Below are 13,134 nucleotides of genomic sequence, written 5' to 3' on the forward strand. Positions count from 1 at the left end.
GTTGTGTCCGACTCTGTGCGACCCCATAGACGGCAGCCCACCAGGCTCCCCCGTCCCTGGCATTCTCCAGGCAAGAACACTAGAGTGGGTAATTATGTAGCAGGTTCATACAAATGAATAAGGAAAGCACACAGTATTACCAAAGGACCCTGCAGCGTGTGTGCTCAGTTGTGTCCGACTCTGTGACCCCAGGGACTGTAGCCCACCAGGTTCCTGTGTCCATGGGATTTTCCCAGCAAGAATACTGAAGTGGATTGCCATTTCCTTCTCCATGAGTAGATAACTCCCTAAAGAGGAAATAACTCCCTAAAGTGAGGGGGCGGGAGGAAGAAAGATGCATGGTTCCATCTCACTAGTAGTCATTGTAAAATCAAAAGACATGATTTCTAACTATTGAATAAGCAACATTTCAGCAGTGAAAATACTCATTGATAAGGATGTAATGGGAGAAATGCTCTGATACATTGCTGGTGGGAGTATAGCTTGACACATTTCTGGAAACCATTTTAGCACCATTACTAAAGCTAACTTTATTCAGTACCGACTCTGTGTCCAGCACAGGGCAAAGTACCTTGTCCACATTGCTCCAGTGTCTTCCATTAATTAGTCTCTGTGTGGATTTCTTTCTTGGACTGCTTTGATATCAGCCCTACCAACGTTTTATTGTCCTCTGCAGCTTTTGCTGACATTAGTGTCCTCACTAAGCTCCTCCCCTGGTTACTTTCATGTGGAACATTCAACAGTGTTTGGGACATTTCTGATTCTTATACCCCTAGATGCTGTGTATGTAGAGTTGCTGCTGGCATCTAGTAACTGGTAGAGGCCAAGGGGGCTGCTTGGCATCCTTACAATGCACATACAGCCCCCACATCAAAGAATTATCTGGCCCTGAATGTCAGTAGTGCTGAAGTTGAACAGTCCTGCTACTTCAGGGCACTCCAGCTCTGCTGGGAGTTCAGCAACTACGTTTTGTTTTATACAATTTCATTATGTGTTTCCAGTTTCAGTGTAGTACTAAGTGAGAACATTCAATAGGAATTTAATACAGATATTTTGTGAATGTGTATGATTTCCCTCCTCAGGACCTGTTACCATGACAAGTGTACACCCACCAATACGTTCACCTAGTGCCTCCAGCGTTGGGAGCCGAGGAAGGTAAACTGACTCAACTTACTGTCCAGTGTATAATAATTATATATTAAATGTTAATGAAGTCAATTAATGGGTTAATCAATTTTGTATCTTTATCTTTAATGAAGATACAAAAAGATTTGTGCATGTCTTGAAAATTAGAAAATACATTTGAGTTTAGCATAATAGGAAAGAAAAAGCAGAAATGATGGATGTATAACACACTGCACTGTATAGGGACATGAACAAATAAAAACTTAGGGAAAACAAATAATAATTTTATACTAAAATTGGCATTCTGACTTTTCTAAATACCATGCATTGAATTTGCTTTAAAATAATTTACAGTTGTTGAAATTGTATTTTAACTTCCGTTACGCACCACTCATACTGCTTGCAAATTTCTCATCAATAGTGAGCCCGATTCTTACTTTCCTAATCGTGTGGAGGAAACATACTCTGAAGGGGAGACATTTACATTTAAGAGAACATAGTACCTATCTGTAAAACTTTTGTCCCACTATGGTTTTTTAAAATAGCAGTTCTGATAGCTTACAATCAGATTCCTTATCTCCAAAGAAGAGTTAGCTTCCAGATCAGGGACCAGGCTAGATTACTCAGAGCTTTTCTGTGACAGAAGTTTTATTACAGTGAAAAAGGCCAGAGAAAGCTTCTGACATAGACATCAGAAGGGGGATGGACAGTGCCCCAGTCACTAGTCTTAGCAAGGATGCTATATACTTTTTCAGTTGGTTATTAACAATAAATCAAAAGACTGACTCAAGGTTGTAAAAGTCTTACCAGACCCACTCCCACAATTTACATTTTAAGATAATGGGATTAGAACTAACAATAGATCTTACCAGACCCACACCCACACCATACCCTTCAAGATGACAGGATTAGTCAGAAGGAGAAACATGTCCTCCAGTAGGATACACTGTTGTTACATAATTATTGGTACAGAGTTTAAAGAAAAATATACCCTTGAGCAAGATGAGTTGTTTTGTTGTGTAATCATGAGCTCTGGGCTTAAAGAAAAAAAATAGCTCTAGGTGAGTGATCACACCATCTTGCTTATCTTTTTTGTATAGTATTCTGTTAGTTCTAATCCAGTCATCTTAAAATGTAAATTGTGGGAGTGGGTCTGGTAAGACCTTTACAACCTTGACTGTAATAACCAGTTGAAAAAGTATATGGCTCCCTTGCTAAGACTAGTGAGGAGGCACTGTCCTTCACCCTTCTGATGTCTATGTCTGATATCTGTATCAGAAGCTTTCTCTGTCCCTTTTTATACTTTAATAAAACTCTGCCACACACATACACAAAAGTTTTCTGTGACTAAGATGCAGGAATGTAGAAAAAAAAAACTTGTCTTTTTCTTTTCCTCAAGAGCCCCAGACCCCTTTCTCCACTTCAGGACCCAGACTTCTTATCAACCTACCTAAGAATTAACTCTCTCATACAAATGAATTATGTCCCTAGTTAATTCTCTTCACTCTTTGTGACAGTAAATCATTAATATGAGCCTAGAGTTCCCTTTGTCACTGACTAGAGAAGGAAATGGGAAAGACTAAAAAAAAATGGTAATTCTAAGATAGTTCTAAGATCTGGCTGCCTAATTTTAGAACCTTAGAATGTTGAAGTCAGTTTTAATTCAGGATTTGACAGGGAGGCCTGGCGTGCTGTGATTCATGGGGTCGCAAAGAGTCGGACACGACTGAGCAACTGAACTGAACTGAAGTATCTTTCCAGGTATATAATGTAACTATTTAGGTAGATTAACGCATAGAACACTTTTTATACATAAATGAAACTATTTTGCGTACAACAGATGTATTTCAGTTATGTATTATTTTTGCTGATGTAACATAGTTATCACTGCCATGAAGATACAGCATTATTCCCATAAAGCTATTGTTATACCTCTTTTTAAGATACTTAAGGTAGCTTTCTTAGATTTTGTTTTGTTTCCTTTTTTCTTATATTTCTAGCTCTGGCTCTTCCAGCAAACCAGCAGGAGCTGATTCTACACACAAAGTCCCAGTGGTCATGTTGGAGCCAATTCGAATAAAACAAGAAAACAGTGGACCACCTGAAAATTACGATTTTCCTGTTGTAATAGTGAAACAAGAATCAGATGAAGAATCCAGAGCTCAAAATGTAATTATGATTGCAGTACTACTCCTACTTGAAGGATAAGATGAAAGGAACTTTTAAATAGATTGTAGGAAATAAAAGCTATTGTATTTAAAGGCAGGAAAATAGTCAACTTAATGGTTGAAAACTTTGAGGAACTCTCTCAGTAGATAAAAATAAGAGGCTTATTAAATGAGGAGGTTGGGTATTTGAAAGAGAGAATAAACTACATGGAAGCTAATTGTCAAAGCAATACTACATGGAAACTTCCTGTAACTGAAGGGCAGTACTAGTGAGTAGTGAAAGTCGCTCAGTCGTGGCCGACTCTTTGCTACCTGAGATTCTCCAGGCCAGAATACTGGAGTGGGCAGCTGTTACCTTCTCCCGGGGATCTTCCTAGCCCAGGGATTGAACCAAGGTCTCCTGCCTTGCAGGCGGATTCTTTACCAACTGAGCTATCAGGGAGGCCCAACTGAAGGGCATGAACATCTGAGTTGTAAGGGCCTAGCAAGTACCAGAGCAAGTAAATGAAAAAAAATGCAAGTCATATATACAATCATCAATTTTAGAATGCCAGTATTCTAAACAGATCCTAAAAGCCTCCAGAGAAGAAAAATACCTTACATAATGGATCAGACATTTTAATGTCACCAAATCCTCCACATAGACTCTCAAAGCTGGAAACCAATAGAGAAATATCAAAATTGTGAAGAAAGATATTTTTTAGGGAGGATTCTGTACTCATTCAAATGATTATATATAAAGATGAAATAAACATTTTTAGACATGCATGCAGATTCTCAAAATTTTAATTCCATATACTCATTCTGAGGAAGATATTTGAAAATACGCTTCATCGAAAATGAAGTAAACCCAGAAAGAGGAAAACATAGAATTCCAGAAATAGGATCAAACACAGAAGAGAGGCAAAGAAAAGGGTAGTTAGTCCCCAGTTCAACAGCTCTTCTTGTATACCCTGTAGGGGGACAGAAGACTTCATTAGGGATATGTGAAGGGGGAGAAAAAAACTTTTGACAGTATCGAGAAGCATTTTATAACCCTGTTGGAGATGTGAGAACAACTTAGAGATAGATATCTAGAAAAAGAAGCAAATGGATTAAATTTTAGAGTAAGGTAATTGATAGTGGAATACCAGACCACCTGACCTGCCTCTTGAGAAACCTGTATGCAGGTCAAGAAGCAACAGTCAGAACTGTACATGGAACAACAGACTGGTTCCAAATAGGAAAAGGAGTACGTCAAGGCTGTATATTGTCACCTTGCTTATTTAACTTATATGCAGAGTACATCATGAGGAACGCTGGGCTGGAAGAAGCACAAGCTGGAATCAAGAATGCTGGGAGAAATATCAATAACCTCAGATATGCAGATGACACTACCCTTATGGCAGAAAGTGAAGAGGAACTCAAAAGCCTCTTGATGAAAGTGAAAGAGGAGAGTGAAAAGTTTGGCTTGAAGCTCAACATTCAGAAAACGAAGATCATGGCATCTGGTCCCATCACTTCATGGGAAATAGATGGAAAAACAGTGTCAGACTTTATATTTTTGGGCTCCAAAATCACTGCAGATGCTGATTGCAGCCATGAAATTAAAAGACGCTTACTCCTTGGAAGGAAAGTTATGACCAACCTTGATAATATATTAAAAAGCAGAGACATTACTTTGCCAACCAAGGTCCGTCTAGTCAAGGCTATGGTTTTTCCCGTGGTCATGTATGGATGTGAGAGTTGGACTGTGAAGAAAGCTGATCGCCGAAGAATTGATGCTTTTGAACTGTGGTGCTGGAGAAGACTCTTGAGAGTCCCTTGGACCGCAAGGAGATCCAACCAGTCCATTCTAAAGGAGATCAATCCTGGGTGTTCATTGGAAGGACTGATGCTAAAGCTGAAACTGCAATACTTTGGCCACCTCATGCAACAAGTTGACTCACTGGAAAAGACTCTGATGCTAGGAAAGGTTGGGGGTGGGAGGAGACGGGGACGACAGAGAATGAGATGGCTGGATGGCATCACCGACTCTGTGGACATGAGTTTGAGTGAACTCCGGGAGTTGGTGATGGACAGGGAGGCCTGGCGTGCTGTGATTCATGGGGTCGCGGAGAGTCGGACACAACTGAGCGACTGAGCTGAACTGAACTGAATTGACAGTGACAGATTTTATTTTCTTGGGCTCCAAAATGACTGCAGACAGTGACTGCAACCACAAAATACAGTTGCTCCTTGGAACTAAAGCTATAACAAACCTAGACAGTGTATTAAAAAGCAGAGACATCACTTCGCTGACAAAGGTCTATGTAGTCAAAGCTATGGTTTTTCCAGTAGTGACGTATGGATGTGAGAGTTGTACCACAAAGAAGGCTAAGTCCCAAAGATTTTATGCTTTTGAACTGTGGTGTTGGAGAAGACTCTTGAGAGACCCTTGGACACAAGGAGATCAAACCAGTCGATCCTAAAGGAAATCAACACTGAATATTCATTGGAAGAACTGATGCTAAAGCTGAAGCTCCATTTCTTTGGCCACTTGATGCAAAGAGTTGACTCATTTGAAAAGACCCTGATGCTGGGAAAGATTGAGGGCAGGAGGAGAAGGGGATGACAGAGGATGCGATGGTTCGATGGCATCACCAACTCAATGGAAATGAGTTTGAGCAAGCTCTGGGAGATAGTGAAGGACAGGGAAGCCTGGTGTGCTGCCATTAATGGGGTCACAAAGAGTTGGATATGACTTAACTGACCAACAGCAATTATTGACTCATAGTAAAAAACAAAAAGACAAAAGAGGAAGTGATATAATACAAACTGTGGTTATGCAATGAACAAGATATAGTCATAATGATATAAATAAACACCGAAATACAAATTTAAATAAGAACTAGGTATAATCAAAATATAACCTGAACGTGCATTTGACCAAAAATTGATTTTTCAGGATACTTAACCAGTACAGCAGTGATACTGACCAGTTAGAATAAAAGCTGGCTGTAACAGTTATACTTGCCCCTGCCAACTAAAAAGAAATCAGTGCTTAATAAAACTATGTTAAGAAGATGGCATAAATGGTGTGTTAAGTATAAAGAGGGTATGGAGAGTCAGGAAGGAAAAATCTAATCTTGCAGAGTATGAAAAATATACATCTGTAATAAAATAGAAAATGTTTAAAATTTAAATCTGGAAAATTACAGTATAAGCATATTCTTTAGAAATATGGAACTAACTAGCATAGGAGAAAACTAAATAATTTGAAAATAATTACCTCCAAAGAATGATATTAGAATAACCATGCCTTTAACTGAATCTGCATTTTATTACTTAGGAATTTATTTTAACATTTAAAGGAAATAATAGATTTAGTTCTTAATTTTAAATTTTCACCATTCTAGGCTCCAGCGTAAAATTTAGGTTCACCTTAAAGTTATTAATGGCACTTGGAGAGGTGAAATTACCAATAAGAATTATACCATATTATACCAATTATACCAATAAGCAGTATACCTTTCTATGAATGATAAAAAAAAAATCTACAGTAGGAACGTTTTGTGTTTGGGTATAATTTGAATTAACGTCTCCAGTAAAGTGTATATACAGTTCACATGGTTGACTTCTACACTAACCACCTATACCCACTTCTGAAGCTGTCGAAAAGATTTTACCTGTATTATCCACACCCCTTAACTGCTGCTGATCTTCTGTTTGGAAGATTTTTTTCAGTAGTGGTGCATATCTTCTTTACCATTAGGGCCAGTTAGCAGTAAACACAGTCTGCTCTCCTGCAGTTTCATGGACTTGTTTGAAATAACCAGGTGCTCATGAGTAAGCAAATTATAATCCAGAATTGCAGTAGTGCTGATAAAGAATGGCAGTTTAAGAAATCCATATACATAATTAACTCTTTCCATTGCAGACCAACTATCCAAGAAGCATACTGACCTCCCTACTTCTAAATAGCAGTCAAAGCTCTGCATCTGAGGAGTCTGTGTTGAGATCAGATGCCCCTGACAGCACAGGAGATCAACCTGGACTTCACCAGGAAAACTCCTCAAATGGAAAGTCTGAGTGGCTCGATGCCTCCCAAAAGTCACCCCTTCATGTTGGGGAAACAAGGAAAGAGGATGACCCCAATGAGGACTGGTGTGCAGTTTGTCAGAATGGAGGGGAACTCCTGTGCTGTGAGAAGTGTCCCAAAGTATTCCATCTCTCTTGTCACGTGCCCACACTGGCAAATTTTCCAAGGTAAGATGGCACTTGCTTCCCTTGCTTACAATCTTTCACTATAAATAATAACAGCAATGACGTTTGATGATCCTGCAACACAAAACCTTTGTAAAAATTTAAATAGAAATCCACTTGGCCTAAATGTATATGCCAAAATGTTCGGCATAGGGTTTTCCTTACCCTGTCTCCCATTTCCTTTGCTTCTCTCATCTCTCAAAAACCTAGTCTGTTATGTCAAGGAAAAAACATCTGGCCCTTTAAATTATTACAAGGGAATTAACATGAAAAACAATGGTTCTTATGCACAACTGTCATAATTTAGTGCATCTTATTTGCCAGGCATTTGGGTTTTATTATTTATAAATATCTTCAGTAAATTCTTAGACCTTATGAGATGATAATAATAGAGAACAACCATTGTATAATTTCAAACTTAAAGAATAGTGCCAAGAATGTTTTTTCTTGAATCATTTGGGGGGGAATGCCAATTATGCCTCACATCAGCCATAGATTAATGTGTGTGTTTTATTTGTTTTCTTGTGTGTGTATATTTCATGCCCCCTTCACTGGACTAACACACCCCTTTTAGGCCCATGAGCTGTATTTCTGTTGGTAAGCTCTCAGCATGGTGCCATGTACATAAGAGATAGGTGGTAAATCCTCAGTGATTATAGTTACGCCAAATAAATAATTCTGCGTTACAGATGGCTCGGAGCAGGGTGGGAGAGGGAGGTGGTGAAGGGAGGAGCTATGCAGCAGGAACTCAGTCAGATGCTTCCTCCCCAACAGTGGAGAGTGGATCTGTACTTTCTGCCGAGACTTATCTAAACCCGAAGTTGAATATGATTGTGATGCTCCCATTCACAACTCAGAAAAAAGGAAAACTGAAGGCCTTGTCAAACTAACACCAATAGATAAAAGGGTGAGTTTCCAGCCTAGACTGTTAAACTTAGTTGTTTTGGTTAGACGCCCCATCATTGTAATGCAGCTGTGCTGTCATCAAAGAAGTGCATCGTCAACTTAGTACTTTTCTTCCACAGAATACAAGAATCTTAAATAATGGCAGATTATAACTTTTTTAATGAAATAAAATAGCAATGCTATATATACATTTCCTAGAAGCTTCAAATATGGTGATTGAACACGGTAGACTGTATATCCTTTATGTGGTCTGGACTTTAAATTTAGTCTACCTTTAATAAATTTCAGTTTTATTTTCTACTACAGATATGTTTTCTTCCTTGGAATTTTTTCAGAATTGGCAGCAAAAAGATGGGTTTTTCTATTTACTCTTCCTGGAAATAACTCATTCTTTCACCCAGTGGTACTGGATTTATATCTTAAAGCCAGCTAATGTATTTAACCTTATTTATTACTAAATAAGCTCCTTTGCTAATTTATTAAGTAGAACAATCAGTATGAAAGTTGTGCAAGAGAGGGCTGAAACATGCACTACCACTGAGACACGGTGGTTACTGGGGTAGACTTGTAAGCAGAGAAATAGCAGAGTGCATGACAGAAACATCTGCATTCAGAGATGGACCTTAGGATCCAACACCCCATGGATAGAAATTCACCTCTGGATCGCTTAACACCTGGATGTTCTTTATTGATTATGAGTCATTTTATTGACTATGAGTAATTCAGTATAAAAATTTCAGAGATAAGTGGAAATTTGATTTTTAAAAACTTCAGATAGGTTTCTGGTGATACTGTTTTTCTTTCTATAAACACTGCTCTCATATTTATGTTACATGCATCCCAAAATGTCAGACAGTACACTGTAGCAAATAATTGGAAAGGACATCAAAGCTCTAAGTATCACTATGTTTTTTGTATTCATCTGGTTTTAATATTCATTCTGGTACTTTTAGACCTATTGCTACTAAAAATTTGTTGTGACTTCATTATTTCTTATTTATTTATTTATGCTTAGAAGTGTGAACGCCTACTTTTATTTCTTTACTGCCATGAAATGAGCCTGGCTTTTCAAGACCCAGTTCCTCTGACTGTAAGTGTCAATGGTGCATTAAAGTATTAAAATGCATTTTTGTACAGTGGGATGATTTTTCTGAAACTTGATTTATGAGAATCTAGTTTCTGTACCATTTTCCAACAGTAAATTTCTTACATTAATCAAAATCTTAAAATTTACCACATTGTTGTTGTTTAGTCACTCCCCTTGCTCTTCTGCCCATGGAATTCCTCCAACAAGAGTACTGGAGTGGGTTGCCATTTTCTTCTCCAGGGGATTGTTCTGACTGAGGGATCAAGCATGCATCTCCTGTATTGGCAGGCAGATTCTTTACCGCTGAGCCACCTTGGAAGCCCTATTAATACATACTGAGTGCTTTAACTTGACTACATTTTAATGTTAACTAACTGCCCCAAAACTTCTGTTCTTTTTTCATGTATTCTTCTCGTGTATTTTACTTACTATTCTCTGGGATGATTTATATCAATTGTTTCTCTCAGGAGTTTTAGCTATATATATAAAGCTATTGGGAAACAAACTTTCCATTTCACGTAAAGACACCCCTGTGCGCCCCTCCCCATTCTGTACACATTTTGATTTATAGGTGCAGACTTCAAGTAATAAGTTCAGTTCAGTCGCTCAGTCATGTCTGACTCTTTGCAGCCCCATGAACCGCAGCATGCCAGGCCTCCCTGTCCATCACCAACTGTCGGAGTCTACCTAAACCCATGTCCATTGAGTCAGTGATGCCATCCAACCATCTCATCCTCTGTCATCCCCTTCTCCTCCTGCCCTCAATCTTTCCCAGCATCAGGGTCTTTTCAGATGAGTCAGCTCTTCGCATTAGGTGGCCGAAGTATTGGAGTTTCACCTTCAACATCAGTCCTTCCAGTGAACACCCAGGACTGATCTCCTTTAGGATGGACTGGTTGGACCTTACAGTCCAAGGGGGACTCAAGAGTCTTCTCCAACACTACAGTTCAAAAGCATCAATTCTTCGGCCCTCAGATTTCTTTACAGTCCAACTCTCACATCCATACGTGACTACTGGAAAAACCATAGCCTTGACTAGACAGACCTTGTTGGCAAAGAAATGTCTCTGCTTTTTAATATGCTGTTTAGGTTGGTCATAATGGTCCTTCCAAGGAGTAAGCGTCTTTTAATTTCATGGCTATAATCACCATCTGCAGTGATTTTGGAGCCCAAAAAAATAAAGTCAGCCACTGTTTCCACTGTTTCTCCATCTATTTGCCATGAAGTGATGGGACTGGATACCATGATCTTAGTTTTCTGAATGTTGAGCTTTAAGCCAACTTTTTCACTCTCCTCTTTCACTTTCATCAGGAGGCTCTTTAGTTCTTCTTCACTTTCTGCCATAAAGGTGGTGTCATCTGGATATCTGAGGTTATTGATATTTCTCCCAGCAATCTTGATTCCAGCTTGTGCTTCTTCCAGCCCAGCATTTCTCATGATGTACTCTGCATATAAGTTAAATAAGCACGGTGACAATATACAGACTTGACATACTCCTTTTCCTTTTTGGAACCAGTCTGTTGTTCCATGCCTAGTTCTAACTGTTGCTTCCTGACCCCCATACAGGTTTCTCAAGAGGCAGATCAGGTGGTCTGGTATTCCCATCTCTTTCAGAATGTTCCACAGTTTATTGGGATCCACACAGTCAAAGGCTTTGGCATAGTCAATAAAGCAGAAATAGATGTTTTTCTGGAACTCTCTTGCTTTTTCATTGATCCAGCGGATGTTGGCAATTTGATCTCTGGTTCCTCTGCCTTTTCTAAAACCAGCTTGAACATCTGGAAGTTCACGGTTCACGTATTGCTGAAGCCTGGCTTGGAGAATTTTAAGCATGACTTTACTAGCGTGTGAGATGAGTGCAATGGTGTGGTAGTTTGAGCATTCTCTGGCATTGCCTTTCTTAGGGATTGGAATGAAAACTTTTCCAGTCCTGTGGCCACTGCTGAGTTTTCCAAATTTGCTGACATATTGAGTGCAGCACTTTCACAGTATCATCTTTCAGGATTGAAATAGCTCAATTGGAATTCCATCACCTCTACTTGGTTCATAGCGATGCTTCCTAAGGCCCACTTGACTTCACATTCCAGGATGTCTGGCTCTAGATGAGTGTGAGTGATCACACCATTGTGATTATCTGGGTCATGAAGATCTTTTTTGTACAGTTCTTCTGTGTATTCTTGCCACCTCTTCTTAATATCTTCTGCTTCTGTTAGGTCCATACCAATTCTGTCCTTAATTGAGCCCATCTTTGCATGAAATGTTCCCTTGGTATCTCTGATTTTCTTGAAGAGATCTCTAGTCTTTCCCATTGTATTGTGTTCCTCTATTTCTTTGCACTGATTGCTGAGGAAGGCTTTCTTATCTCTCATTGCTATTCTTTGGAACTTTGCATTCAAATGGGTGTATCTTAAGTAGACATTAGTAATAGAGGAGTGTGTGTGTGTGTGTGTGTGTGTGTGTGTGTGCTTACCATTGACTTCAAAAGCTTCAAATTTCAAGTCTGATGTGACTTTAGTGCATTATGGGCTTCCCTAGAGGCTCAGCTGGTAAAGAATCTGCCCGCATTGTGAGAGACCTGGGTTCAATCCCTGGGTTGAGAAGATCCCCTGGAGAAGAGAAAGGCTACCCCCTCCAGTATTCTGGCCTGGAGAATTCCATGGACTGTATAGTCCATGGGGTTGCAGAGTCGGACACGACTTTGCAACGTTCAGTTTCACTTTCACTTAGTGCATTATTGTAGAGTGCTGGAAAGAACCTGCTGCTCAATATGTGTTCTATTCTCTGATGTCTGAATTTCCTTTAAAAAGCTAATAGATTTGTTAAAAATTTTTTAAACTGAATGCAACATTAGAAAAGAAAACTAGCCAAGTAACTACACTGAGCTGAGAAGCAGTGAACTTCTTTCCTTGTAAACAAGTTTTGAGAAGTTAAGATTGGAAAAAGAAATCCAGTTGACCCTTAGAACAACACAGAGGTTGAGGGCACCAACTTTCTGCACAGTGGAGCCTTCATGTGACTTTACAGTCAGCCTTCTGTATCTGCAGCATTAATCAATCACAGATTTTGTAGTACTGCTATATGAATTTCGTGGAAAAAAAATCTGCGTATAAGTGTACCTGCACAGTTCAAGGGTCCACTATGAATAGTCTTTAGGGGGAAAGGCCCTTTGTGCCCAAAAGAGGCAGGGCAAAACTATGCCAATAAAAAGTTAATTCACTTAAAAATGTGACCTAGAATTTGGTACTTTTTCTAATGTTGGCCTACTGTCACATTTGGCATGAATAACAGAAGCAGCAAAATAGGCCCCCTTAATATATATTATCTCATTTCTTTACAAAATCCTATGAGAATGGTAGAATTATTTGTTTGAAACTTGAAAAAACAGGTTCGGTGAAATGACTGAACCCAGGAGAAGGCAATGGCAAGCCACTCCAGTACTCTTGCCTAGAAAATCTCATGGACAGAGGAGCCTGGTGGGCTGCAGTCCATGGGGTCGCTACTAGTCGGACACGACTGAGTGACTTCACTTTCACTTTTCACTTTCACACATTGGAGAAGGAAATGGCAACCCACTCCAGTGTTCTTGCCTGGAGAATTCCAGGGACGGCGGAGCCTGGTTGACTG

General features: G+C 39.3%; 1 protein-coding gene across 2 annotated transcripts in view; it reads left to right on the top strand.

The window, feature by feature from the left end:
- The window catches only part of TRIM24 (tripartite motif containing 24), a 117,881-nt gene that overhangs the window by 98,681 nt on the left and 6,066 nt on the right, over nt 1–13,134 (top strand). For both annotated transcript variants that reach the window (XM_055421333.2, XM_055421332.2), the window contains exons 13-17: nt 1,083–1,155; nt 3,126–3,294; nt 7,192–7,520; nt 8,292–8,424; nt 9,439–9,513. In XM_055421333.2, the coding sequence (XP_055277308.1) occupies nt 1,083–1,155; nt 3,126–3,294; nt 7,192–7,520; nt 8,292–8,424; nt 9,439–9,513 (779 nt within the window). The remainder of the gene's footprint in view (nt 1–1,082; nt 1,156–3,125; nt 3,295–7,191; nt 7,521–8,291; nt 8,425–9,438; nt 9,514–13,134) is intronic.

The sequence above is a fragment of the Moschus berezovskii genome, chromosome 3 (genome assembly GCF_049115385.1).
Source record: "Moschus berezovskii isolate FMDL1 chromosome 3, NW_MosBer_1.0, whole genome shotgun sequence".
NCBI classification, from domain to species: domain Eukaryota; kingdom Metazoa; phylum Chordata; class Mammalia; order Artiodactyla; family Moschidae; genus Moschus; species Moschus berezovskii.